Source organism: Pipistrellus hanaki, assembly GCF_964339955.1.
Source record: "Pipistrellus hanaki genome assembly, chromosome: 2".
NCBI classification, from domain to species: Eukaryota; Metazoa; Chordata; class Mammalia; order Chiroptera; family Vespertilionidae; genus Pipistrellus; species Pipistrellus hanaki.
This window is the reverse complement of record NC_140504.1, coordinates 109,017,047-109,041,771: the sequence shown is the minus strand read 5'-3', so window position 1 is coordinate 109,041,771 and position 24,725 is coordinate 109,017,047. Positions and strand designations below refer to the sequence as shown.

The window sequence follows — 24,725 nt, the reverse complement described above, 5'->3', positions numbered from 1 at the left end:
GGCCCGATCCCACAGGTATCAGGTCTAAACCAGCAGTCGGACATCCCCCAAGGGATCCCAGATTGGAGAGGGTGCAAGCCAGGCTGAGGGACACACACACATGCCTGCACAAATTTTGTGCACCGGACCACTAGTGGAAATATAAAAGTATTAGACTGTGACCATTTGTGAAAAAGAGATCCAAAGGCTCATTTAGAAAATACTGCTTCAGTTGGTATGATCAGATGGAATCAGAAATTAGTGTTAAAAGTGTGAGAGTTGCTTATCCTGTCCCCCAATTTGAAAAGAGGTCTTAGAGTTTACGGTGCTTCTCATAAATTGTGGAGGGTCACAGCAAAGATAAGTTTTTTTTCTGTCCTTACACTTTCCTCTTATTCCTTCAGAGACTCATGGTGAGGTGAAATAGGTGGGCATTATTTGGGGCACTCTGAAATCCACAGACACTTTGGCATAACATCCCCCTGCAGCAATAGACACTACAGTCTTGCTTATTCTGGACCATAGGTGTATTTCTGGTATGTTCCAGGCAGCTTCCTAGGCCTGGGAAAGACACCGAAGAATCAGATATGGTTGCCACTCCCTAGAAATACACAGCAATGCTGCTGTACTGATGGGGAACATAAAAATACATTTTTGGGAGGGGCTAGCAATCTGACTCTACCTAGTTAATCAGTATCTTTAAATGCACATTCTTGCTCGCCAATAATTAACTCACTATTCCTTCCTTAATTATCTGGTCTTACAAGACCTATTTACCTAAATATTCCCATTTTACAAAGGCCATAAACCATGAACAATACACAACCCCCTGAGGGGTTATCAGCACTGGCAGCATAGGTGTGGTCTCACGACCCCCATCCTGACACATGGGGCTTTTCGCAAAGCCCGCGAAAGGTCTGGAAGCCTGATCCATATTTGGGGAACAAAGAAACTAAAGGGTTTATAAAAGGAAAGCTTCTTCCATATTCAGGGGCTCAGGATTAGGGAACAGGCTCCCCTGAGTCACTGTACTAGTACTTGTGAAACATCTGAAAATAAATGGGTTTATCTTGAACCTCCAAGTACTCCTCTATGTATTTTTCTGTCTCCTAGTAAATCCTGTAGTAGTACAATATGTGAACTTTGAGCTTTTGGCTGATAAGTAGGTGAGAGATGGAAAACTCTGCTCAACTCCTGCTTTGTTTTACTAAATTATAATTCTACTGGACCCTCTCCAATAGGGGACTCCTTGAGGGATGGCCGTCTGCTGGTTTAGGCCCAATCCCACAATCTGGAACGGCTGGCTCCTAACTACTCACCTGCCTGCCTGCCTGATTGCCCCCAACTCTGCCTGCCTGACTCCCTGATTACCCCTAACCTCCATGCCTGCCTCCCTGATAGCCCCTAACTGCCTCTGCCTGCCTGCCTGATCACCCACAACTGCCCTCCCCTGCCACGACACACCTCCTCCTCCAGGACCCACTTCCTCTGTGTGCACAGCCATCTTGTGACGACATTAGGGTGTGATGCATGAGGGCGTCGGCAAACTGCGGCTCTTTGGCCCCTTGAGTGTGACTCTTCCACAAAATACCACAGCCTAGGCGAGTCTATTTTGAAGAAGTGGCGTTATAAAAAGTTTAAGTTTAAAAAGTCTGGCTCTCAAAAGAAATTTTAATCGTTGTACTGTTGATATTTGGCTCTTTTGACTGAGTTTGCCGACCTCTGACCTAGGCTATTTATTATTACTATAGATAAATCCAGTTTCAGGGAAAGGTTGTTGGGATGGCTCCTATTAAGCAGCTGTCATGTGGGAAGACTGAGTGACCTGAGGAGGGTTTCCACTCCACCTCCTTTCTTCCAGGACAGCCAACTGAGATGGTGGGACTCCTTTGCAGAAGTCAGGGGTTGAGGGACATGTGACACCTGAATTTAGCCATAGCTCCTCTGGTTCCCTCTCCCTCCTCCACTCAACCCTCTCCTATAGGAACACTGCAAACATAGATGATCCTAGTGATGTCTGAGCAGATGTCCACATTAGTTAACTGTAGACCTGTTTTTCAGGATCATTCCACCACTTTGGGACACCAGCTGCTGAACCCAGAGACCCGCCATGAAACCACACTTGAAGCAATGGAGACAACGAATGCTTTGTGGGATATTTACTTGGGGGCTCCTCTTCCTGGTGATTTTCATTTACTTCACCAACAGCAGCCCTGCTGAGCCTGCGCCCAGCTCCCTTGCCTTCCTGGAGACTAGGAGGCTCTTGCCCATGCAGGGGAAGCAGAGGGTCATCATGGGTGCCATGCAGGAGCCCTCCTGGCCAGAAAGCGTGAACACAAACAAGGGGCTGCTGGACGGACACCCCACGGGGCCTCGCGACCTGCAGAAATGGGCCAAGCTGCAAGATGGGGTTGAAAATGAAGAAGAGTTCTTTTTATCTCAGATTGGGAGAAAATCCCCAAATACCTTCTACCCAGAAGACGACGACTACTTTTTTGCTGCAGGTCAACCATGGTCTCACAGCCAGGCTCCGGGGACACTGGAGCCCCTCGCCCCCAGGCACTCCAGCAGGTGGAAGGCGTGGCTGCCGGAGAGGAAAAGGCACCGGCCCCGAGGGGGCAGCCCCGCGCTGGAGGAGGGCGAGGCAGGAGACAGGCTGTACTCCTCCATGTCCAGGGCCTTCCTGCACCGGCTCTGGAAGGGCACCGTCTCCTCCAAGATGCTCACCCCGCGCCTGCAGAGGGCCATGAAGGACTACCTGGCGGCCAACAAGCACGGCGTGCGCTTCCGCGGGCGGCGCGCGGCCGGGCGGAGCCGGGCGGCCCTGCTGTGCGCGCTGCGGCGCCGGGTGCGCCTGCGCACGCTGGACGGCACGGAGCCGCCCTTCGCGGCGCTGGGCTGGCGCGCGCTGGTGCCCGCGGTGCCGCTCGGCCAGCTGCACCCCGGCGGCCTGCGCTCCTGCGCCGTGGTCATGTCCGCGGGCGCCATCCTCAACTCCTCCTTGGGAGAGGAGATAGGTGGGTGTCCTGGGGTGCGGGGTGGGAGGTGGGGGACTGGTCCCTGTCCTGGGCCCGATGCGGGTCAGGGGCTGGCGCTTTCCCCACTTTCCTCTGGTTCCCGCGGGCGGGGCGGCCTGGGCCGAGCACTGGATGTTTGGAGGTTAGCTGGAGACTGCTTTTCTGTAGCCCGGACTGAGTGAACCAGCAGAGGCATCCTTTGGGCCGTTTTAGAGCAGAGATGTGCTCCCCAGAGCTGGGTCCAGGGGTAGTGGAAGGCCGGAGTGTCCCTGCCTTTTGCAGGGAGACCCTCCAGCTTCCTTAGAAACTATGCTCCCTGTTGTGAGTCTCCCAGCCTGGCCCACGGAGGCTGAGGAACCCATAGTGCGGTAGAGCTATGAGCAACAAAGCGGTGAGAAAGAGCAGTCCCCGCGGGGTTAAGGGAGTCTGCTCCACAGAGATGTCCTTTAAGACAAACACGGTTAGTCTGGGACCAAACCGCTGTTGTGGGCTTTGCGGAGGGATTCCTGCCCCACAAGAGATCTGACCCTTTGGCACAAATCTGCCTTTCAGGTCACGGCCAGTTCACCTAAGCAGGGCGCTTCTCCAAGTTGGTAAATAATAGGTCCACACCCGCCTCCTCTCTTCCCTAATGAACTATCTTTAAATCCATGCCAGAAGCCTCGGGGAACACTGCTACATAGTTCCCAGTTAGGGATGGGATGTACATGTAAAGAGAAAGGGGCTTCTTTTAAGGACTTGCTCCTGTGATTGTGGGGACTGACAATTCTGAAGTTTGAAGGGCAGGCAGGTAGGAAATTGAGGTAAGAGGTGAAATTGAGCCTGAGATCTGGAGGACAGGTTGGTAGGTGGAAACTCAGGCTGGGCTTCTCTATAGCAGTCCAGATGCAGAATTCCCCCTTCAGGAATGTCAGTCTTTGCTGTAAGGACTTAGACTTCCCTCTCTGCCCTGGCCCATTCTATTGCTTCACCCGTGAGCAAGCAGCTTGGCCCTGTAGGCCCATTAACTCACTTAACAACCTGTGTGCTTAGCCCTACAGTGTGCCGGCTTCCGCATCAGGTGTCAGAGAACAAATGGGAATCACACAGCCTCTGCCTGAGATGTAAATATGAAGCAACCGAGCTTAATACATGCTCACAATTCACTAACCTGGACGTGACATTCAGGGGCAGCTGTTGTTTGGGACCCATTCGCTGTTCTGTCCTTTAGGAGTGCTTGATGTTCTGACCATCTTAAAATGGCGTGGTGCCATTGTAATCAAGCTCCACAAGCCAGACCTCATCTGAATGTGAAATTTTTTTAAGTTAAAATAAGCAAGACACAAGTCTACACTTGAGGTCTGGGGTCCCAGAGTCCCTGTGTTGACATTACTGCAGGCCCATAATAACACTGTCCATGTGTCAAATAAATGTGCAGCCTGCAATTGATTAAGAAAAGCAGTGGTTAGAGGTCCCTGGAGTGCAGTAACACCAGTTCCTTCTCGTTTCCAGGGCCATTATTAATAATGTATGAAGGAATTTAAGTCTTATGCTGTAAAGCAGGCCATAACTAGCTTCTGGTTTGGTTTTGCTGTGTTTTAAACACCTCTGCACCGCTGCTACACATTTGGAATGTTCTTGCATGTCAGGGAGAATTCCCCTGCCCCTTACTGTGGCATAAATGCCTCTAACCAGGGCCTCATAAACTCTATGCAAAATTTGGAATAGAGTGTGAAAAACACTGGGCATTACATGTTTTGGGGGAACGTGAAATGTTATATCTTGGTTCATTTCTAGTATCCAAGTGTAATTTATATTGTCTGCATTCATATGAAACTTCATGATTAGAATTGTCTGACTCAGTATCTTAACTGAAAAACACAAGTTTTTAAATTCTTTATTGTTTTGTCTAGGTTCTTTAGAATCCAGTTTTGTACCTACCATCTTAAGAATATGTTATCATAGCATAATACAAGTTATAAAAACAAAATGTCCTTCATTTTTACAAGCTGGTATCACTTACCATCAGCATTGGCACAGTGTGAGGTGATGCCTTCTCCTTTCTGCTCACCAGGAATGTGGGAATGTGCATGTGCTCATCAACATAGAGTTGTTAATGGCTCTCTTAATAAAAATGAAGTCACTAGCAGACCCCTCCATGCAACTTGGAATATTGGGGCATGCTATACTATTTAGCTAAATTCATCTTGAGCTCTAAAAATCCCTCACGAATTGGCTAAGTGAAGATCAAAAGACTTACCAACATAATTTTATGAAAAACTGAGAGCAGAGCTATAAAAGTACCTGGGGCTAGCTCCATGTCAGCACTGCCAGGAGGCCCCTTCAGGCAGAACTGTGCCTGAAGGCTTAGCAGTCACACCCCCAGGCCCGGAGAGCCTGCTGGCTTCCTCTAGCTCCCTCTGCTGGTCCTATTGACAGTGCAGTCCTTTTTCCAAGTTCTGTTAGCCCGAGTCATGCCCTGTAATTGTTTTTAAGGACATTGTAGCAGTTGTCAAAACCTTCTTGTTGAATATGTCATTGAAAAGAAAACTGAACTGTTTTGGAAATGTGGAACATTCTTTCCTAGAGACTCACTGAGATCTTTTTTCACCCACACATATAAATAATAATTTGGTAGCGAGATCATCTGCCAGCAGTCCTGTGGAAACTCACTACAGAGGAGATATATCTGCTCTGAACTAACATTGGTGGCCTCGATCTGGGCAATCAGGATCTGTGTACTTAAATAAAAATTCTGGGAAGCCTGTGGGAAATGGGGGAGGGCCTGTATAGGGAGTGGAGCCCCTGTTTTGTTACCTTAAAAAAGCAAAAAAGATAATAGAGTTATTTAGCAAGCATTGAGTATTTATTGATCTCCACCTCTCTGAGGCCTGATAACAATGCTAGCTACTAGTGACACAAAGATGAATAGGGAACAGACCTAAACTTCAAACCCTCTGCAGTCCGGTGGGGAAGACAGACTATGAACAGGCAGTGGTTAGGAGAAGAACTGAGAGAGGTGTAGACTGACAGGGAAGACAACGGAATCCTAGCCCACGGTGAGGGCTGGTGCCTGGACAGAGAGGAGTTCAGCAAAGACTGCCCAGAGAGGGGAATCCAGGCCAGAGGTGCAGCGAGCTGCAGGGCACCACCAGTGGGAGGGGAGAGGAGAGAAGGCTGGACAGGTGGCAGGAGGTCAGCTCCCAGATGTTTTTGAGCACCATTCCCAGAAATTAGACTCCACTAAGTAATTGTTATCATAGGTATCACTCAGTGCGGTGTTTACAGCAGGTTCGGTACCAAATGCTTTTATGTGTTAACTGCTGGAAGCCTTACAGTTCGAATAGATAGTTATTCCTATTTTATGGATGAGGCAATGTAGACACCTGGAAGGCCCAGTGGGCGGAGCCTGAGTTCCATCAGACTTCAGTCTGAGTCTCCAGGAACTCCAGCTCTGACCCTGGGCCCTTGGTCAGAGGCACTGCAATGTTTGAAGCAGAGGATTGATGGGTTGACTTTTTATTTTAGAGAGATTGCTCCAGAGCCTAGATTTGAAGGCATGAAGATATAAGTGCCATTACAGGAGTCTGGGGAGAGGTGAGGTAGAATCAGAGAGAAATGAAGTCCTTAAGGACTGCAGGCTTTTGCTTGCTTAATGATGCAGATTTCGAGTACTGGGTGTGTGGGGGAAAAAAGGAGGAGAACGAGGACCTAGTGCCCAGGGCAGGACAGTAGCGGAGGGCTCCTGCACCTCCTGGCTGGCTGTTCCTCAAAAGGCTTTAATGTTCCTTCAGTGAGTGCACTTAGCCTTTTCTCAAGGTCAACGTGAAATGGCTCTACCCCAGAAAAGCCTTCTCCAGAATGATGCTTTACTCCCCTTGTGCTTGCTGTGTGATTTCGTTCTTCTCTTCTAAATGTGAACAGACAGTGTAGTTTTTAAAGCACATTTATCAAGGTGATGCACACACAGCCAAGCAGAGGTTTACAAAACACGGCGTACTCTCAGCTCATCCTCCCCATTCTGGTCACTGACAGCTTTAAGGAGGGTCATCCCGGCAGCAGCAGCTCTCCCTCCAGTCCTCCACAAAACGGGCCTTTTAGCTCTTGACTCACACCACTGCTAAAGGAGGTCAGCTACATTGCATTGCTGTGCCCTGTGCCTATGAAGTCATTTGAAATCTTAAAACCCACCTCAGTGGAACTCTGGCATTTAAAAGCTGTGATGTTTTCAAGAGTGATGCAATGAATTTGGAATTGCCTGATTAATTTGAAATGCAGCCACTGCTTAGGTGCCTTGGCTGACTGACCTCAGTCTCAGCCAGAGCTGCCTGGGGGCAGTGTGGTCCAGTGTGAGACCTGTGCAGTAGGAGGGCTGGCGCTGCCTCGCCCTGGGGTCCTGATCACCTCCCAGTGCCCAGAGCCTGCCTCCCTGCTTGCAGCCTGCACTCCTGCTCCCCCCTGCCAGGCAGGTTGCCTTAGGTCCAAGTTTACACAGTGGGGGTCTGCTTACACTTGGGGAGACTCTCTCAGGGATCCATGAAGTGAGAACTATTTTTATAATAATACTCATAATAATGTTGACATTGGCATTGATGTTGCAAAAGCATTGGTGAATAAAATGCTTCTTAATACGAATCAAGGCATCAGACCCAACTCTGCTGGGCATGGCATTTTCGCTGCCAAGCTCAGCAGTAAAAGCGAAAAGGGCCAGCTTCACTTACAGATGTCCTTGATGAAACAGTAAAAATTGTTGACTTTATTAAATCTCAGTCTCTGAGTACCTGTGAATTTGGGGCCCAGGGGGAAATAACGTGAAAAGCACTGAACTGATAGTCCCAGGTGATCATTGCACAGTTACAGAATTATGCACAGGTGAATCATCCATTTTAAGAGCAAGATAAACTGATGGGTTTTAAGGTAACAGCATGAAAAGCTCATTGATACTGTGTCACAGTCCTCATTGTGGCCATCTTTTATAAACTAGCACTTACCAAGTTTTGATGAAATATCAGAGAAGACTATTCCCAGTAATCTGCAAAGACTTCAGATGTTTCGTCCATTTCTAGTGATACATCTGAGTCCTTATAAACTTCAACTAAAGCAATACATTGCAGCAGTCTGTGTGCATCAGCAGCGAGGAGAAGCCAGCTGTCTTCTGAAAAGTCACTCATTAATGAGATTTGCAAACATTTAAAACAGTGCCAGTCTTACTGTTTTTTTATTTTGAAAATGTATTTTTCATAAAAATGTATTTTAAATTAAATTAATAAACATTTAAAATTTTACTTTCTAATATTGATGTAGTTCAAACCTTTGGGTTGTCATAGATTTTCAAGAATGTAAAGGTGTCCTGAGACCAAAAAATATAAGCCTGTAGAGCAGTGGTTCTCAACCTTTCTAATGCCATGACCCTTTAATACGGTTCCTCATGGTGTGGTGACCCCCAACGATAAAATTATTTTCTTAATTTTTTTTCTTTTCTTTTTCTTTTTTTAAATATATTTTATTGATTTTTTACAGAGAAGCTAGAAACATCGATGAGAGAAACATCGATGATAGAAAGCTAGAAACATCGATGAGAGAAAAACATCAACCAGCTGCCTCCTGCACACCCCCCACTGGGGATGTGCCCGCAACTAATGTATATGCCCTTGACCGGAATCGAACCTGGGACCCTTCAGTCCGCAGACTGACGCTTTATCCACTGAGCCAAACCGGTTTGGGCTCTTTCTTTTTTTTTCATAAAATTATTTTCATTGCTACTTCATAACTCTAATTTTGCTACTGTTATGAATCGTAATGTAAATATCTGTGTTTTCCGATGGTCTTAGGCTCTACAGCAGTGGTTCTGACCTAGAGTTGTGACCCACAGGTTGAGAACTGCTAGCAGGGTTGCCTAAGACCATCAGAAAACACAGATATTTACATTACAATTCATAACAGTAGCAAAATTAGAGTTATGAAGTAGCAACGAAAATAATTTTATGGTTGGGGGTCACCACAACATGAAGAACCGTATTAAAGGGTCACGGCATTAGCAAGGTTAAGAACCACTGCTCTAGAGATTGGCAAACTTCTTATTATTAGGAGCCAGGTAGCAAGTGTTCGGTCTTGGTGAGACACAAGGTCTCCCAGCTCTGCTCTGCTGTTACTGACAATAGATACACACGTGAGTATGTGTCATAGCACAGCTTTGTTTATTAAAACTGGTGGCAGGTCATAGTTTGCTGACTATTGAAAAATTTTCCCTAAAAGAACATTGCAGGACTTTTTTATGACTTAGCTAGGTACCCTTTATGCATTGTTTGTATTCCAAAAGAGTGTTGATTTGGTGCTCATAACTGGAATCTGAAATCTTCTGAATCCAATGCTTGTCAAGAGAGGCACCTTTTGTAACATGGTTTTAATGGTGGCACACATGCCAAGTTTGTGCTACTTAGGGGGTAGGAGAATCTATCCCAAGGAGACTCCGCAGGAGGGGACAGACTCAAGTGGAGAATGGGAGCTGCTTTAGGGACCTGAGAGGAGTATGGTCACTGTAAAGGTGGCATGTATCCACAAGACTCTTTGGCAGATCAGACAGGCATAATTTCACCTGACTCCCTCACAAATAGGCAGTGTTATTGCTCCAAGTTGAACCTGAAACACGCATAGGAATTTTGAAGCTAAAGACAGCCTGTGGAGATTCCCTTATTGCTGCTGATTAAGTCTGATTTAAGCTGGTTTCCAAAAAGTTAATAACTTGGCACAGGAACTTTCAAGATGTGTATAGAGACTGCTCCATGGAAAGGGAACAAACATATCTCCCATTTCCATCCCTTACTCAGGTGAGCCCACTTTTCCTCTAGCTCTTGTCTCCCTTGTCAGACTCTGTGATATGGAAGCTGTCTTTTGGGACCTCAGAGAACTTGGGGAAGTCTGACTTTTGAGTCAAATGAAGGGAGACATGGCTTTGTTGTGGGTAAAGCTCCATGGACCACAGTGTGCCCGATGGACTATAAGTAGCATTGGTAGCTGGTGCCTCCCTTCCTCCTTGGTGAGGCCATTGCTGGAAAAGGGAGAATGTACTAAGATTGCTCTCATATGGCTCTTCTTGGCATTGTTAGCAGTAGGTAAAGATGCACAGAAACTATAGCTGGTTTTCTTTTTTAAGCACAAACCAGCACCCAAAAGTGGTCACGCTACAGTGAAGGCTGTGGCTCTGACTGTGAGAGACACACTTGATCTTGGTGCAGGCAGTGGCGTTGGAGGCACCAGGAGCAGCCTCCACTCCGCTTCAGTGAGAAGACAAAGTGAGCAGCCTGTTTGTAGCATCCTGTTCCAGTAGATTCCATCTTCAAAAAGTTTTGGAGTCTTTAGAACACATGTGTCAAACACAAGGCCCGCGGGCCAAATCCAGCCCGCCAGGCCTTGCAATGTGGCCCGCACCACGCTGACATCACTGCACTCCTCTGTCAGTTTATGACATTGTCAGTTTATGACTGTTCAGTAAACCATTTGGCCCGCGATTTAGGCTGGATTTTATAATAGATTTTGGCCCCTTCTCTGATTGAGTTCGACACCCCTACTTAGAAGAATGGCTGCAAAAAGCATGTCCCCTTATAAAGATGTGGACACGTAAGCATCTCTGAATAAGATGACACAGGACCTGCTGTAATTGCATGGATTGTGCCTCCATGCTGATCTGCCCCTGGGCAGCATCTCAAAGAAACAGTACGCTGAGAATGTGCCCATGGGTCTCTTCATTTTTGGTGTCTGTTTAGCTTCCGGTTTTAAAGATTCACTTTTAAGATATTATACTAGATTATGTTTATTCTACAGATAGAAAAAAAAGTGAGTGTCATTTATGTGCCCCTAGATTCTCATGATGCAGTCTTGAGATTTAATGCTGCTCCCACCCGTGGCTATGAGAGAGATGTTGGGAATAAAACCACTGTGCGCATCATTAATTCCCAGGTAAGATGGATGGAATGCTTGCATGGATGTATGCTCTATAGGTATATAGTTTAACTGGATGAGTGAAGTTATCCAGAAAAATCATGATAATGATTTTCCTTATTTCTATGGGTCTTATAATTATAAAGAAGTAATGAGGAAAAAATGTAGAGAAATGGGAATTTGTGTGTAGCATGAATAGGGAGGAAAATGAGTAAATAAGCTCAAAAAAAGTATACACACACACACACACACACACAGACTTATCATGTTGCATCTTGTGGATTTCAAAGGATGTTAAACTTACAAGAAGTATTGGCCAAGAGAAGGCAGGGGATGGAGGAGAGAAAAGCAAAGGTACAAAATTCAAGGTTAGTAGCATAGCTTGAAACTTACTTATTTGAATTTTTAAAAAATGAAAATGGATTGTTGAAATAAAAATATCTCTTTTCTTTGTATTCTTAATAAGAATATCTTCCAAATTTGTAGCAAAATTATTCTCAGAACAAACTACAACAATTTCTAGAGTTTCAAACTATATAGAAAAATATGAGATGGTGAATGATTTCTGATGAGTTGCTTGCAAAACAAAAGATTAGATTTCTGCCTAGTACCCTGAGCCAGGCAGCACACAGCAAGGTAAGAAACAATTACCACATTTCTTTCATTTATACCCTGTTTCCCCGAAAATAAGACAGTATCTTATATTAATTTTTTCTCCCAAAGTTGCACTAGGTCTTATTTTCAGGGGATGTCTTATCTTTCCATACGCTAGGTCTTATTTTCGGAGGATGTCTTATTTTCGGGGAAACACTGGTAGATGCCATTGATTATAAGGTTCACCATTCATTTAATAACAGCCTTTCAGAGTGGAGGAGCTAACCCTCACCAAATTAAAATACATGTCATTGTAGGATACCTTTTAACTACAGAAACATTAAAATGTGAAGAAAAAAAGTATATCTTAGAAACTGAAAAATTGCACCTTAAAAATGAAATCAGCACATTTTTTCTCAAAACTGTAATTTAAAAAAAAAAAATGATTGACAAGTGAGATTAAAGAACTCATCCAGAATAGACAGGGCCCCAGAGGAAACTGTCACGCAGGCTGACTCAGGATGACTGGCTCGCTGTGTCCCCCTTGTCCTAGGCTAGCACGCTGAGGCACCTGCAGAATTCAATTCATCAACATCTACAACTCTCTCCCAAGTTACCTGTGAAGACAATTGAAGAAGGTTGCGGAGCCTAGGTTACCACTTTCAGGAGCCGATTTGATTCCACTAGATACGAGTACAGTGCTGGGTGAAAATGTAAGATCTGGGGGATTTAAAAACAAACAAACAAAAAAACAAAACCTAGTTTCCCCAAACATTTTTTAGGTACTTTAGCATGCAATGCCAGCCTCTCTCCCTCCCCCAAAGGAAAACAAAGCCTGAGGGACTTTTGAAAAATGGATCAGAGCAAGGAAACACTTTTCTCCATCTCTTTTAAAACTATGATTTTGAAGAACCAAACGCTTTGAAATTATTTTTCTATGTATTTGCAGATTCTGACCAACCCCAACCATCACTTCATTGACAGTTCATTATATAAAGATGTCATTTTGGTGGCCTGGGACCCTGCTCCTTATTCTGCAAATCTTGACCTGGTAAGTCTTCATTTGTCGCCCCTACAATGAATCTAGTGATCAGAAGGTGCCTTTGATTACTCATGGGAGTAAGTCAAGTATTGAGCTTTGATAGACATAATGAAACTGATCATGAGTGCTGTTTAAATACATGTGTGCCCATGCCATCCTGTTACCCACTTCCCGTAATGTGCTTGGTGAGCATTGTCCATCTAAAAAGGGCTTTTGCTCTGGAGGATTTTTTTTTTCAATATCCAATGTCCAAATGTTCAGAAATTCCTACTTACACTGGAGGTTGGGCTGATTAAACTCAACATGTTCCCATTATGATAGGGTTACATTACCTTCCAAACAGTTACAGACCTTTTGAAATAAACTTGAAGTGCTTGTCAAGAAAAATCTAAACTTGTGTATCACCAGTTTGTTATTTAAATTAACCTGGTACTGCCTTTCCTTGAGTGGGTCACTCTGGCTTCAGCTTCTCAACCTTTTTAATCTTGTGATGCATAAACAAAACCATTGCTAGCATCAAAATGTAGGAAGTTATATACACAACTTTCTGGCAAGTCGATGGCTATCTAAGCAAGCTGCCAGTTACTCCTGGTAAAGCCTGGGATGAAGAGCCAGTGTCACTGGAAGATGGATGATAATTTCACTATGACAGATGCTATCCTCTGTGCCAATGGGTGTCTTTCTATTTGTTTCGCTGTGACTCGAGAATGCAGTCTTGTGAGGGGACTGATCTTGGCTCTTCCGTCCCCATCCCCACCCTGAGGTATCTTTCTAAGAGAGCTTCCCAGGGTTGATGGGTCCCTCTGAAAGGAGTGTTTCTGTCACTGTTCCTCATGAAGCTGGACCTTTACCTAGCGTGATTACTAAACACTTTAACCAGAATTGCAATTAGAACCACCTGGAGAGGATTTTTCAGCTATATCTGTCAGAGCCCATTTCCAGAAATGTAATGCACATCATTGATGAGTGTTTTCTGAGAAAGCCTTTTGGGCTCTCATTTGTGCCCTCCATTGAGAATCAACCATCACGTGAGTGTTCGAACTTTTCATCTTCCTTCCTAACCTGAGGTTCTCTGGCTTGGAGTTCAGATAGCTCTCCTGCTGTTTGAGGACAGACCAAGAGCTTCTAGTTGTTGAACCTTGCTTATTTCTATGTTGGAAGCATCCAAGTGCAAGGCACAGGGCTATGCAGCCCCATACATGTGAGCGTCATAATGCTGAAGTCTGAGTGACAGGCTGCTGTCCAAGGGCCTGTCCTTCCATTCGCTGTGTCAGGATCGAAGGAGGGGAAGAAGCAAGTCCCACATTTCTCTGCTTCCTTCCCAATGCCTCACTTAAGATGATCTGGCCCAGCCATCCTCAACATCTTCAAAGCAACAGAACACATTCAGCCATGGCTGTTCCCCAGGATCTTACTCTAGACCAGGTGTCTCTCTGAGGGAGCTTGGAGCCTGAGCCCAGCCTCCCCCTCACACACCTTCTCCAAATTCTATTTCATGGTGAAAACTGACACGCTTCTGCAAACATTTTTTTAAATCAACCTATAGTTTATTTTTTTCATAAAATATTTTATATACAATGAATGTAAGCATAATTTTGTTGAGTATTAACAAATATCTATAGTCATGTATCTATACCACAATTAAGAAATCGGATATTTTCATCACTCCAGAGTCCCATGTGCCACGCGCATGGGTCATCCTAGCTCTAGCCCTAGACATTAACTGATTTGCTTTCTGTTGCTTTAGCTTCTATTCAGAAAGCATTAGTTTTTAGCCCAGAGGTCAGCAAACCACAGCCATAGGACAAATATGGCCCTGGTTTTAAATAAAGTTTTGTTGGAACAAAGCCAAGACATTCATTTGACATCTTGTGTGGCTGCTTTCCCAGCACAGAGGCAGAGCTGAGTGATTGCCACAGAGACCATAAACCCACAAGCCCTTTGCAGAAGTCTGCTGAGTGCTGCATGCAGCATCTGTCTAGCGGGACCGCTGATATCTGTCCACATTCCCTCCTCCCCACTGAGTCCCTCCAGTGCTGTGCTGTGTCCTTTGCACAGTGTGGCTCTCAAGACTGGATTGTGTTGATTTTTCCTCTTAGTGGTACCAGAAGCCAGATTACAACCTGTTCACACCATATGTCCAGCATCGTCAGAGGAACCCAGATCAGCCCTTCTACATTCTTCACCCTAAATTTATATGGCAGCTTTGGGACATCATCCAGGAGAACACCAAGGAGAAGATTCAGCCCAATCCACCATCTTCTGGCTTCATTGGTAGGTGCATTGGTAAAACTGGAAAGAGTGGTGTGCAGGCAGGTTAGCAATAAATACACACTCATGTTATACAATAAGAGCAAGTAAATGTGGTTTTAGAGGGAAAATAGACCAGCTGAAGAAAAGAGAAATATTCCTCTCCAGTTTTTACTGCCTTGTAGCCCACTACCCAAAATTCCAAGAACTATTATACTTTATTTTCTTGCAGTTTTATGGGTCATTATGGGCTTGTCTGGGGCTGCTGGGTTGTGTTCAGTTGCTTCATGGGATGGCTTTGCTCCATGTCTCACCCCATGGAAGGAGTTCAGCCTCAGCTGGGACTGTTGGCCTGAGGCCACACATGGCCTCTTACCTGGTGGTCTCAGAGTAGCTGCACTTCCTAAATGGGCTCCAGGCAAGTGGTCCAAAACATAGGCAATAGAACTATCAGTGTGTTACAGCAGAGGCCTGGAGATGTGCACAGAATCACCGTGCTATGTTCTGGGGGTTAGAGCAGTTGAGGTCCTGTCATATTCAAGGAAGGACACACAGAGCCCACCTTGGCCATCTCTGATCCACCACCCACTGCCACACACAGTGCTGGCAGGAGGACTGGTTAGGAATGAATGTGTGACCACAGGACAGTGCCAGGTGGCCCAGGCTCTGGTGAGACTAATTTTAGGACTTTAGGCAGCTCTTACCACAAGAGTCCACTAGCTCTAACCCAAAACTAGATTTGATATAACAAGATTATCACATATTTTTAGCCAGGCTTTGATCCTCAAAGTTGTGGTTTTACCCCTTTTTTTTTTTTTACCTACATTTCAGTATATTGCTCCATTATTTCTTTGATTTCACTGAGTTGAGTAACATTAAAGAATTTCTTAGATCTCCTTGGCAATATAAAGGCAGTAATAGAACCAAAGCTATTAATTTCATGCACAGGGAACTGTAACCTTTTCCCCTGATTTCAGTGTCTTTAGAACTGCACCTTGGCGTGTGCTGTGCAGTGCGTCCCTGTGTGATAAAGGAGGGCTGAAGGAGCTACACTGGCTTCCTCGTAGATATGGGGGACATGCACAATATCTGTACTGAAACTTACAGGTGTTGGAGTGGGTTTTTAGTTTTGTAATAATGTGAATATTTTATGCAGAATTAAAGACAAAATTTACACTGTGACCGCATATTACTCTTAAATTTTTAAAGCCAAGACTTTGACAATCCTTATTTCCAAATCAGTCTTGAAATCCTAATCTCTTTATCTTTTGTGCAATTCCATTAGATCTGTTGATTTAGGGGAAACGGGTATAATTAATTTCTCTGCAAAGAATGATGGAATAATGCAAGACAGCATAATAGTGTGTGACAGGAGTTTAATATCTTTTTCTTTCTGTTGCTTTCTCATGAATACATTTGGCTAATATTTGATTAGAGTAAAAGTTTTAGTGCACATTGGTGGGCTGTCAGATACCCTTATTGTGATATAGTTTGAGATTTTCAAGTTAGCTAGTCACAGCTGGAGAGGAAATTTTCCTCAGGTGTTTTGTTGAAAGAAATCATGCCTCGTATATATGGCCAGCCTCCTGTCATAGCTGTTGACTGAGAATTTGGAGTTTCCCAGGCTGATAATTGCCTTTCAGGCTCTTTTACATGAAAAAAGGGATTGCAGTTTGAAGAGAGAGTGTCATTGGGTCCTACAGACTCTGACTTCTTCTCTGACATTTACTAACTTTCTAATTATGGGCAAGTTGCTTAATTCAGTGCCTCTCCATATGCATATGTGAGAAATGCAAATAATAATAATAAAACCTTTGAAAAGATGAGTTAGTGGGCCATTTGCAGATGTTATTTTCTAGTTGTGCTCTGTCCTGTATTGCAGCTGTTAGCCACAAATGGCTATATACATTTAAATCAATTGGGATTGATAAGAGGAAAACTTCACTTCCTCGGTGTTACCTGCCCCATTTCAGGTTTTTGTAGCCACGTGCTCCTGGTGGCCACTGGCTTGGGCAGTTCAGACAGAGAACTCTCCATGGTCACAGGCAGTTCTGAGAGCACACTGTTAAATTTGACCAGAATGAAAAAGAGCAAGTCGCTAAAGCACCATTGTTCCCACTGGGCAGGCTGGATCTGTGGGGACGTAAGTGTGTACTAGTATTGTAGAAGGTGTGGCTTGACATCATTGACTCTGCAACTTTTGTCCCTTGCCATAGCTAAGTGCGAGCACCTCGCTAAAGGTGGCAGGAGATACCACCTGGGCAAGCCATGCCCAGCAGAGCTGTCACTCTCTGCATCTCCCGCTGATGTTACAATCTTTGTACTCTTCCTGGATCTTGCTAGAAATATGCTCAGAGCAGAGACTGTTCTATAATTTATCTGACTTTTTAATATACCAGTAAGACAATGTCACCCACATCGGAATCTATCTGCCAGAAGAATTTTTAAAGGTCAATGAGTGTTTTCTTCACTTATCAAAAAGTGTTCTTCGAATGTGCCTTCATGTTCTAAGGTCATGTTGAAAAGCTATTGACTTATTGTCTCGTCACCTCATCATTTCCAAACATTCCAACCTGTAATGTCAGTTACTGAACAAAAGAACCCATGGTGGAGCCCGTCCACTAGGTGAGAATGTCTCCATGTGCTGCATTTCCAGGTTCTGCCCAGGTGCACGGTCAGCAGGACATGCTCCTTCAGAGAAGAGCAGCACACAGCCCCTGGACTGGCTGTTTTGCTGATGAGCATAGGGTTCCACCTGCAAGTGAAGCAGGATGAATCATTTTCTTTATTGATGAGCTGCTCATCCAGCTGGGAAAAAAATTGTCTCATACTGTGCATCAAAGGATCACTTGTTTGATTCCCAGTCAGGGCACATGCCCATGTTGTGGGCAAGACCCCCAGTAGGGAGAATCAGAAGGCAGCTGATCAATGTTTCTCTCTCTCTCTCTCTCTCTCTCTCTCTCTCTCTCTCTCTCTCTCTCTCTCTCTCTCTCATTTGTACATCAGGCATGGGGAACCTTTTCTTTGCTGAGGGCCATTTGGATATTTATAACAACATTCATGGGCCATACAGAATTATCAACTTAACTAGCATGCTACATTTGGTCAAACATTTAATTAACTCACCCCTACTGCCTTGGCAGGGCCAGACCAAATGATTCCTTGTACAGGCTGGATCTTCCCTATACCTGGTGTAGGAGGAAGGCAGTGCAGGTGGAAGGGAAAAGTCATCCACAAGTGGTATTAGTTGAGCACCTCCTGTGTGCCAACTGCAGGCAGACCACAAGGCTGTGTGATCAAGGAAGCCACACAGAGGTCCTACCCCTGGAACTTACTGGTACAGTGTAACAGGTGCACACAGATAAATGTACAAACTTATAAATGCAGTGAAGGAAAAGAGCAGGAGGTATGGGGGTCTGGAAAATTTGCCCATCTTTTGGTTCCTGCACTGGAACATGGTTGGCATCAGCAGCAGGTGGCAGAGCACAGAACATGGTGGGCAACAGCCATGGCAGGATGGTGGAGCAACTGAGCAGAGATGCCAGACCAAGGCAAGACACTGGTCATGTCATTGGGGCGAGCTTCTGGTGGTTACTGAAAACTTTTTGCTTCCATGTGCCACAGTCCCACCGGGTGCTTGAACCTGCTACTGGCACCAGCCCCACTTGCACCCACTGTCAGCACTGGAGCCACTGCTCATACCCGCTGCCGGGCCCAGCGCCGGCCCCAATTGCTTGGCACTGTCAATGGGTGTGAGTGGCAGCTGCTGGCCCTGATTGCCCCTCAGGGCTTCTCCACACCCCCCTGCTCCTGAGGGGCAATCAGGGCAGCAGCCACCGCTCGCACCCACTAATGGCGCCAATTGCTCCACACCATCAGTGCATGGGAGTGGCGGGAGAGGGAGGTGCTGCCAGCAGACAAGGGACCGCGTGCCCTGATGGGAGGGGCTGCAGTAGGGGTGTGGAGGATTGGCTGAGGTCCACCCCTGTGCCCACCATAGCCTCGCAGCCCACAGTTCCTTTCAAGATTCACAAATTTGTGCCCTGGGCACCTAGTTGTAAATAATTCTGCTTTGAACATAGGGGTGCATACATTCTTTCTGATTGGTGTTTTCGAGTTTTTAGGATATATTCCTAAAGTGGGACCACTGGTTTCAAATGGCAGTTCCATTTTTATTTTTTTTAGGAAAATCCATACTATTTTCCACAGTCTGCATTCATACCAACAGTGTACCAGGGTTCCCTTTTCTCCACAATTATCACCAACACTTGTTTGTTGATCTGTTGATGAAAGCCATTTTGATAGGTATGAGGTGATACCTCAATTGTCATTTTAACATGCATCTCTCAGATGATTATGACTGGGAATTTTTTCATGTTTCTTGGCCTTCTGTATGTCCACTTTGGAGAAGTGTCTATTTAGGTACTCTGCCCATTTTTTAGTTGGATTGTTTGTCTTCCTTTTGTTAAGTTGGATCAATTCCTTATATATTTTGAAAAGTAATCCCTTATTGGATGATTGGCAAATATGTTCTCTCATGCATTGGGCTCTCTTTTCATTTGTTGATCATTTCATTTGCTGAGCAGATTTTTATTTTAGTAGTCCCATTTATTTACTTTCTCCTTAATTTTTTTGCCCTAAAAGATGTATCAGTAATTATATTGCCATTATGAGAAATGTCTGAAATTTTGCTGCCTATGTTTTCTTTTAGGATTTTTATGGTTACACTTAAATCTTGTATCTATTGTGAGTTTATTCTTTTGTATGGTGTACAATTCAGGGGTCTTCAAACTACGGCCCGCGGGCCACATGCAGCCCCCAGGGGAGTCTGATCCTGCCCGCCAGGTTTTTTGGGCAGTGAGCGCAGCCAAGGTGTTACAGTAGGAATTAGTAGTTCATATAGTCCGGCCCTCCAGCTCTCTGAGGGACCGTGATCTGGCCCCCACTTTAAAAAGTTTGAGGACCCCTGGTGTACATTGTAGACTAGTTTCATTTTTTTGCATGTACCTGTCCAATTTTCCCAACACCATTTATGTAAGAAATTGTCTTGACTCCATTGTATGATCTTGCCTCCTTTGTTAAATATTAATTGAGCATAATGACTTAGGTCAATTTCTGGGTTCTCTGTTCTGTTCCATTGATCTATATGCCTCTTCTTGTGTCAGAACCAGGTTGTTTTGAGTACAGTGGCTTGGTAGTAACTTGATATCTGGTATTGTGATTCCTCTAACTTGCTTCTTCTTTCTCAAGATTGTTGCTGCTATTTGAGGTCTTTTTTGGTTCCACATAAATTTTTATTGTATTTGTTCTAGGTCTGTGAAATATGCTGTTGGTATTTTAATAGGGATTGCATTGAATCTATTGATTGCTTTGAATAGTATGAAGATTTAAATGATGTTGATTCTATCTACCCATGATCACAGTATATTCTTCCATTTGTTTATACTTCCTCTATAATTTTTTCAATATCCTGTAGTTTTTCAGTACAGGTTTTTTACCTCCTTGGATAAGTTTATTCCTAAATATATTAATTTTTTGTTGCAGTGGTACATGGGATTATTTTTTGTTTAAGTTTTTCTCTCTCTGAGAGTTCATTACTGGTATATAAAAATGCCATCAGTTTCTGGGTGTTAATTTTGTATTCTGGTGCCTTGCCCACTTCATTTATTAAGTCTAACAGTGTTTTGGTAGAGTTTTAAAGATTTTCTATCTACAATATCAGGTCATCTGTGAATAATGACAATTTCACTTCCTCAACAATGTAGATACCTTTTATTTTTTTCTTCTTGTCTGATCACGATGGCGAGGATTTCCAGTATTCTAGGATTTGAGTAAGAGTGGTGAAAGCGGGCATCCTGTCTTGTTCCTATTAGGGAAGATGGTTTTAGGTTTTGCCCATTGAATATGATGCTGGCTGTATGTTTGTAATATATGGCCTTTGTTATGTTGAGGTATGATTCCTCTATTCCCACATTGCTGAGAGTTTTTATCTAATAGAGTGTTGGATTTTATTGAATGCTTGTTCTGCATAAGTTAATATGATCATGTGATTTTCATCTTTCAGTTTGTTTATGTGATTTATCACATTTATTGATTTGCAAATATTGTAGCAGCCTTGCATTTCTGTAATAAATCTCACTTGGTTATGGTATATATCTTTTTAATATGTTGCTGGATTCAATTTGTTAATATTTTGTTGAGGATTTTAGCATCTATGTTCATCAGGGATATTGGCCTATAATTCTCTTTCTTTGTAGTATCTTTATCATGTTTTGGAATTAGGATAATGCTGGCCTCGTGGAAAGATTTTGTAAGTGTTCCTTCCTCTTTGATTTTTTTGGAATAGTTTGAGGAGGATAGGTGTTAGTTCTTTGAATATTTGGTAAAACTCCCTGTGAAGCCATCCAGACCAGGGCTTTTGTTTACTGGGAGTTTTTTCTTGTTTGTTTGCTTTTTTTTTTTTTGTTCTTTTTATTTCTTTATTGATTATGGTGTCACATAATTGTCCTCATCCCTCCATTTCCATCCCAAACCCTTCCCTAAGTATACACCAACCAGATCTGAAATACTATGGCTGACATGTACACATAAGGAACTGTTTGACATTGAAATAGGGACTCAAAAGAACTGTTGGCCCAGAAAGGAACTCACTACAGACTGATTCATTTGCCTCTCAGCATAACCATTATGGCTTATCTCAGTTTTGGTCCTTATAAGGGAATATGGGAGGGTTTTTTTCTTAGTAGTAGTTCTGTTGCAATTAATCAGTAGTTATTGGCCTATGGAGGTTTTATGATAATTCATGATTGAGTTTTGGAAGATTGTATTTTTCTAGAAATATGTCCATTTCATCCAGTTTGTTGGACTATACTTTTTCATAGTTTGGTTTTTTTGTTTTTGTTTTTTGTTTTTGTGATCCTTTGTATTTCTGTGGTGTCAGTTCTTACTTCACTTCCTTCATTTCTGATTTTCTTTATTTGGGTCCTCTCTCTTTGTTTCTTTTTTTTTTAATAAACCTTTATTGTTCATATTATTACAAAAGTTCCTCATTTTTTATCCCCTCCACCAGGTTCCTACCCCACCCTCTGTCCTTTCCCCACCCACCATTGTCCTCATCCATAGGTACACAGTTTATGTTCAGTCTCTTCCTGCACCCCCTACTCCTCTTTTCTCTCAGAATCATCAGTCCACACCCCTTCCATACCTCTGATTCTATTATATTCAACAGTTAATATTGTTCATCAGGTTTTTTAATTCCCTTGGTGTTTTTTGTTTTAGTTTTTGTTTTTTAATTGGCTTCCAAAAAGGAGTTTAAGGTCAAAAGGAGTTTTGGGTGTGCCCAGATCCTATTCATCAAAATCTGGGTAAGCTCCTTAATTTTTGGTACAAGATTTAGATTATCGAGACCTAGGTGAGTCAAGGTCCTATTTGTTCCTCATTCCAAGCACATGGATTAAGAAATCAGTACTGTTAAGAGGATTTGCCAGTGCCCTCGGGCTCAGCTGATAAGAATTAAAAGAATGTCCATGTGCCTTCTCGGGCAGCTCTCTACATCTCACCCTTTCTTACTAATTAAAATAAAATTTAAACATCGATAATAGGGCTCTAAAATTAAAAACAATTGCAAACAATGCCAATGCAAAAACTAAACCACATACATGTTATTTTCAAAACTTGAATGCCAAGAGCAAAACTCTGGCTATTAAATAATAACAACAATGCCAATGCAAAACAACAAAATGAGAAATCAGAATTATGGACCTATTAATATTTTTAGCTACTAAATGAGTCTCTTTTGTTGCTGGTGTACATTTACTCAGAGTCCTTGGACTTGCTGCATAAGACTTTGTAGAAGACTGGAAGCTAACAGATGCTAGCATAAGCAGGAACATGATTAAAGAAGTAGCTTCCATTTCAGTCTTTAATTTCTTCGGATAACTCCATGTTGGCACCTCAGTCCCTTGCGTAGCCTTCAGTTTTCTTCTCCCACTTTGCTGTTGTCTGGGTAACTCTCAGTCCTTTTGGGTGAAGGGATACAGGAGCTTCTCTGAGTCCATTGTGATGACGGTCATAACACTCTGGTACCCGAATTGGCTGCATTGCTCCTTCTTTCCTTTCATTTTGAACCCAGGGTTTGACCCCACAACACTTCGGGCCTGGATGCTCCAGGCCTGGATGCTCCGGGCCTGGCTGCTCCGGGCCTGGCTGCTGCTGCTCTGGGCCTGGCTGCTCTGGGCCTGGCTGCTCTGGGCCTGGCTGCTGCTGCTCCAGGCCTGGCTGCTCTGGGCCTGGCTGCTGCTGCTCCAGGCCTGGATGCTTCAGCCCTAGCTGCTTCGGGCTTGGCTGCTGCTGCTCCGGGCCTGGCTTCTCCAGGCCTGCCATTCTTCCATTTCTCCAGCTGGTCACATTCTAAAAGCCCCATCGGTCCCCCATTGCTTCCACATTCATGTTAACCATTGACCACTAACTACCCAGTACCTCCTTCCTGCAGTCCTGGATGACAGATGTCCTTCATATTAGTTTCAATCCTCAAATTGTTGTGGGAGTGGCAGACCAAACACTCACTCATGCCGCCATCTTGGTTTCTCCTCCAATTGGTACTCTCGTTTGTGATCTATTTCTCTTTGTTTCTTGAAGAGTCTGTCTAAAAGTTAATCTTGTTTATCTTTTCAAAAGAGCCAGCTCTTGGTTTTATTGATCTTTTGTATGTTTTTTAAGTCTTGATGTTATTTATTTCCACTCTGATCTTCATTATTTCCTTCCTTCTACTTATTCTTGGCTTTTATTGCTGTTCTTTTTGTAATTCTTTTAGTTGTAGGGTTAGATGGTTTATTAAGAGTTTTTCTTGTTTTTTGAGGTAGGCCTGTAATGCTATGAACTTCCCTCTCAGGACTGCTTTCACTGTGTCCCACAGATATTAGGTTATTGTATGTTCATTTTCATTTGTTCCCAGGAAGTTTTTAATTTCTTCTTGATCTCTTTGGTGATCAATTCATTGTTTGTTTAATAACATGATATTGGACCTCCATGTGTTTGAATGTTGTTGAGTATGTTTATTGTAGTTGATTATAAATTTCATACCATTGTGACCCAAGAAGATGCTTGATAAGATTTCGATCTTCTTGAACTAATAGAGACTTAGTCTGTGTTCTAACATGTAATCTCTCTTTGAAAATGTCCTATGTGCAGTTGAGAAGAATGTATATTCTGTAGCTTTGGGGTGAAATGTTCTTTTAAAAAATGTCATTTAATTCCATTTAATCTACTGTGTCATTTAGAATAGCTGTTTCTCTATTGATTTATTTTTCTAGAAGATCTATCCAGTTATGTTAGTGGGGTGTTAAAGTCCTCTGCTGTGCGGGCAGAGATCTCTTGGAGGTGTGTGAAGCCAGAGGCCATTACTGCAGGACTTGGGAAGGAGCTGAAGGGAAAACAAAGTTTGTCTGCACCAACCCGAGACTCTGCCCCATCTGTGGCTGAGCACAGAAGCTCTCCCAGAGGCTGGCTTTCTCTAAGGAGGGACTGGCCAGAATCCAAAGCTTGTCTGCACCTTTACCAAAGAGGTGCGCACGCCTGCAACCAATCTTCTGAAACTCTCCAGGAACAGGACTTTTCTAAGGCGAGACTGACAGGGAACCAAAGATTGTCTGCGCCATCCTGAGACCCTGCCCTATCCAAGCAGAGTACAGAAGCCCTCCTAGCCGAGACACTGCTGACTCTCACAGTCAATTGGCTTGGAGATCAATGCTTCCCAGTGATACCAACAATAAACAACAAGACTGCACACACAGCCCACAAAGGGCTACACCAAGACTGTCCACCGCAGGTAACTGGGAAGGCTGTGCTACTGGGCTCTACCAGAACACCTAGCACACAAAGCTATTCCATCAAATCAGGGAAACAACTAAAATGCAGACAAGAAGAAG

The 24,725-nt window shown here is 43.9% G+C and overlaps 1 protein-coding gene across 4 annotated transcripts in view; it reads left to right on the top strand.

Moving 5' to 3' along the window:
* Window positions 1–24,725, top strand: part of ST6GAL2 (ST6 beta-galactoside alpha-2,6-sialyltransferase 2) — a 97,119-nt gene that overhangs the window by 48,801 nt on the left and 23,593 nt on the right. For all 4 annotated transcript variants that reach the window (XM_084872475.1, XM_084872477.1, XM_084872474.1 and 1 more), the window contains exons 2-5: window positions 2,041–2,996; window positions 10,834–10,931; window positions 12,457–12,558; window positions 14,649–14,823. In XM_084872475.1, coding sequence (XP_084728601.1) covers window positions 2,090–2,996; window positions 10,834–10,931; window positions 12,457–12,558; window positions 14,649–14,823 — 1,282 coding nt within the window. In that variant the 5' untranslated portion in view covers window positions 2,041–2,089. The remainder of the gene's footprint in view (window positions 1–2,040; window positions 2,997–10,833; window positions 10,932–12,456; window positions 12,559–14,648; window positions 14,824–24,725) is intronic.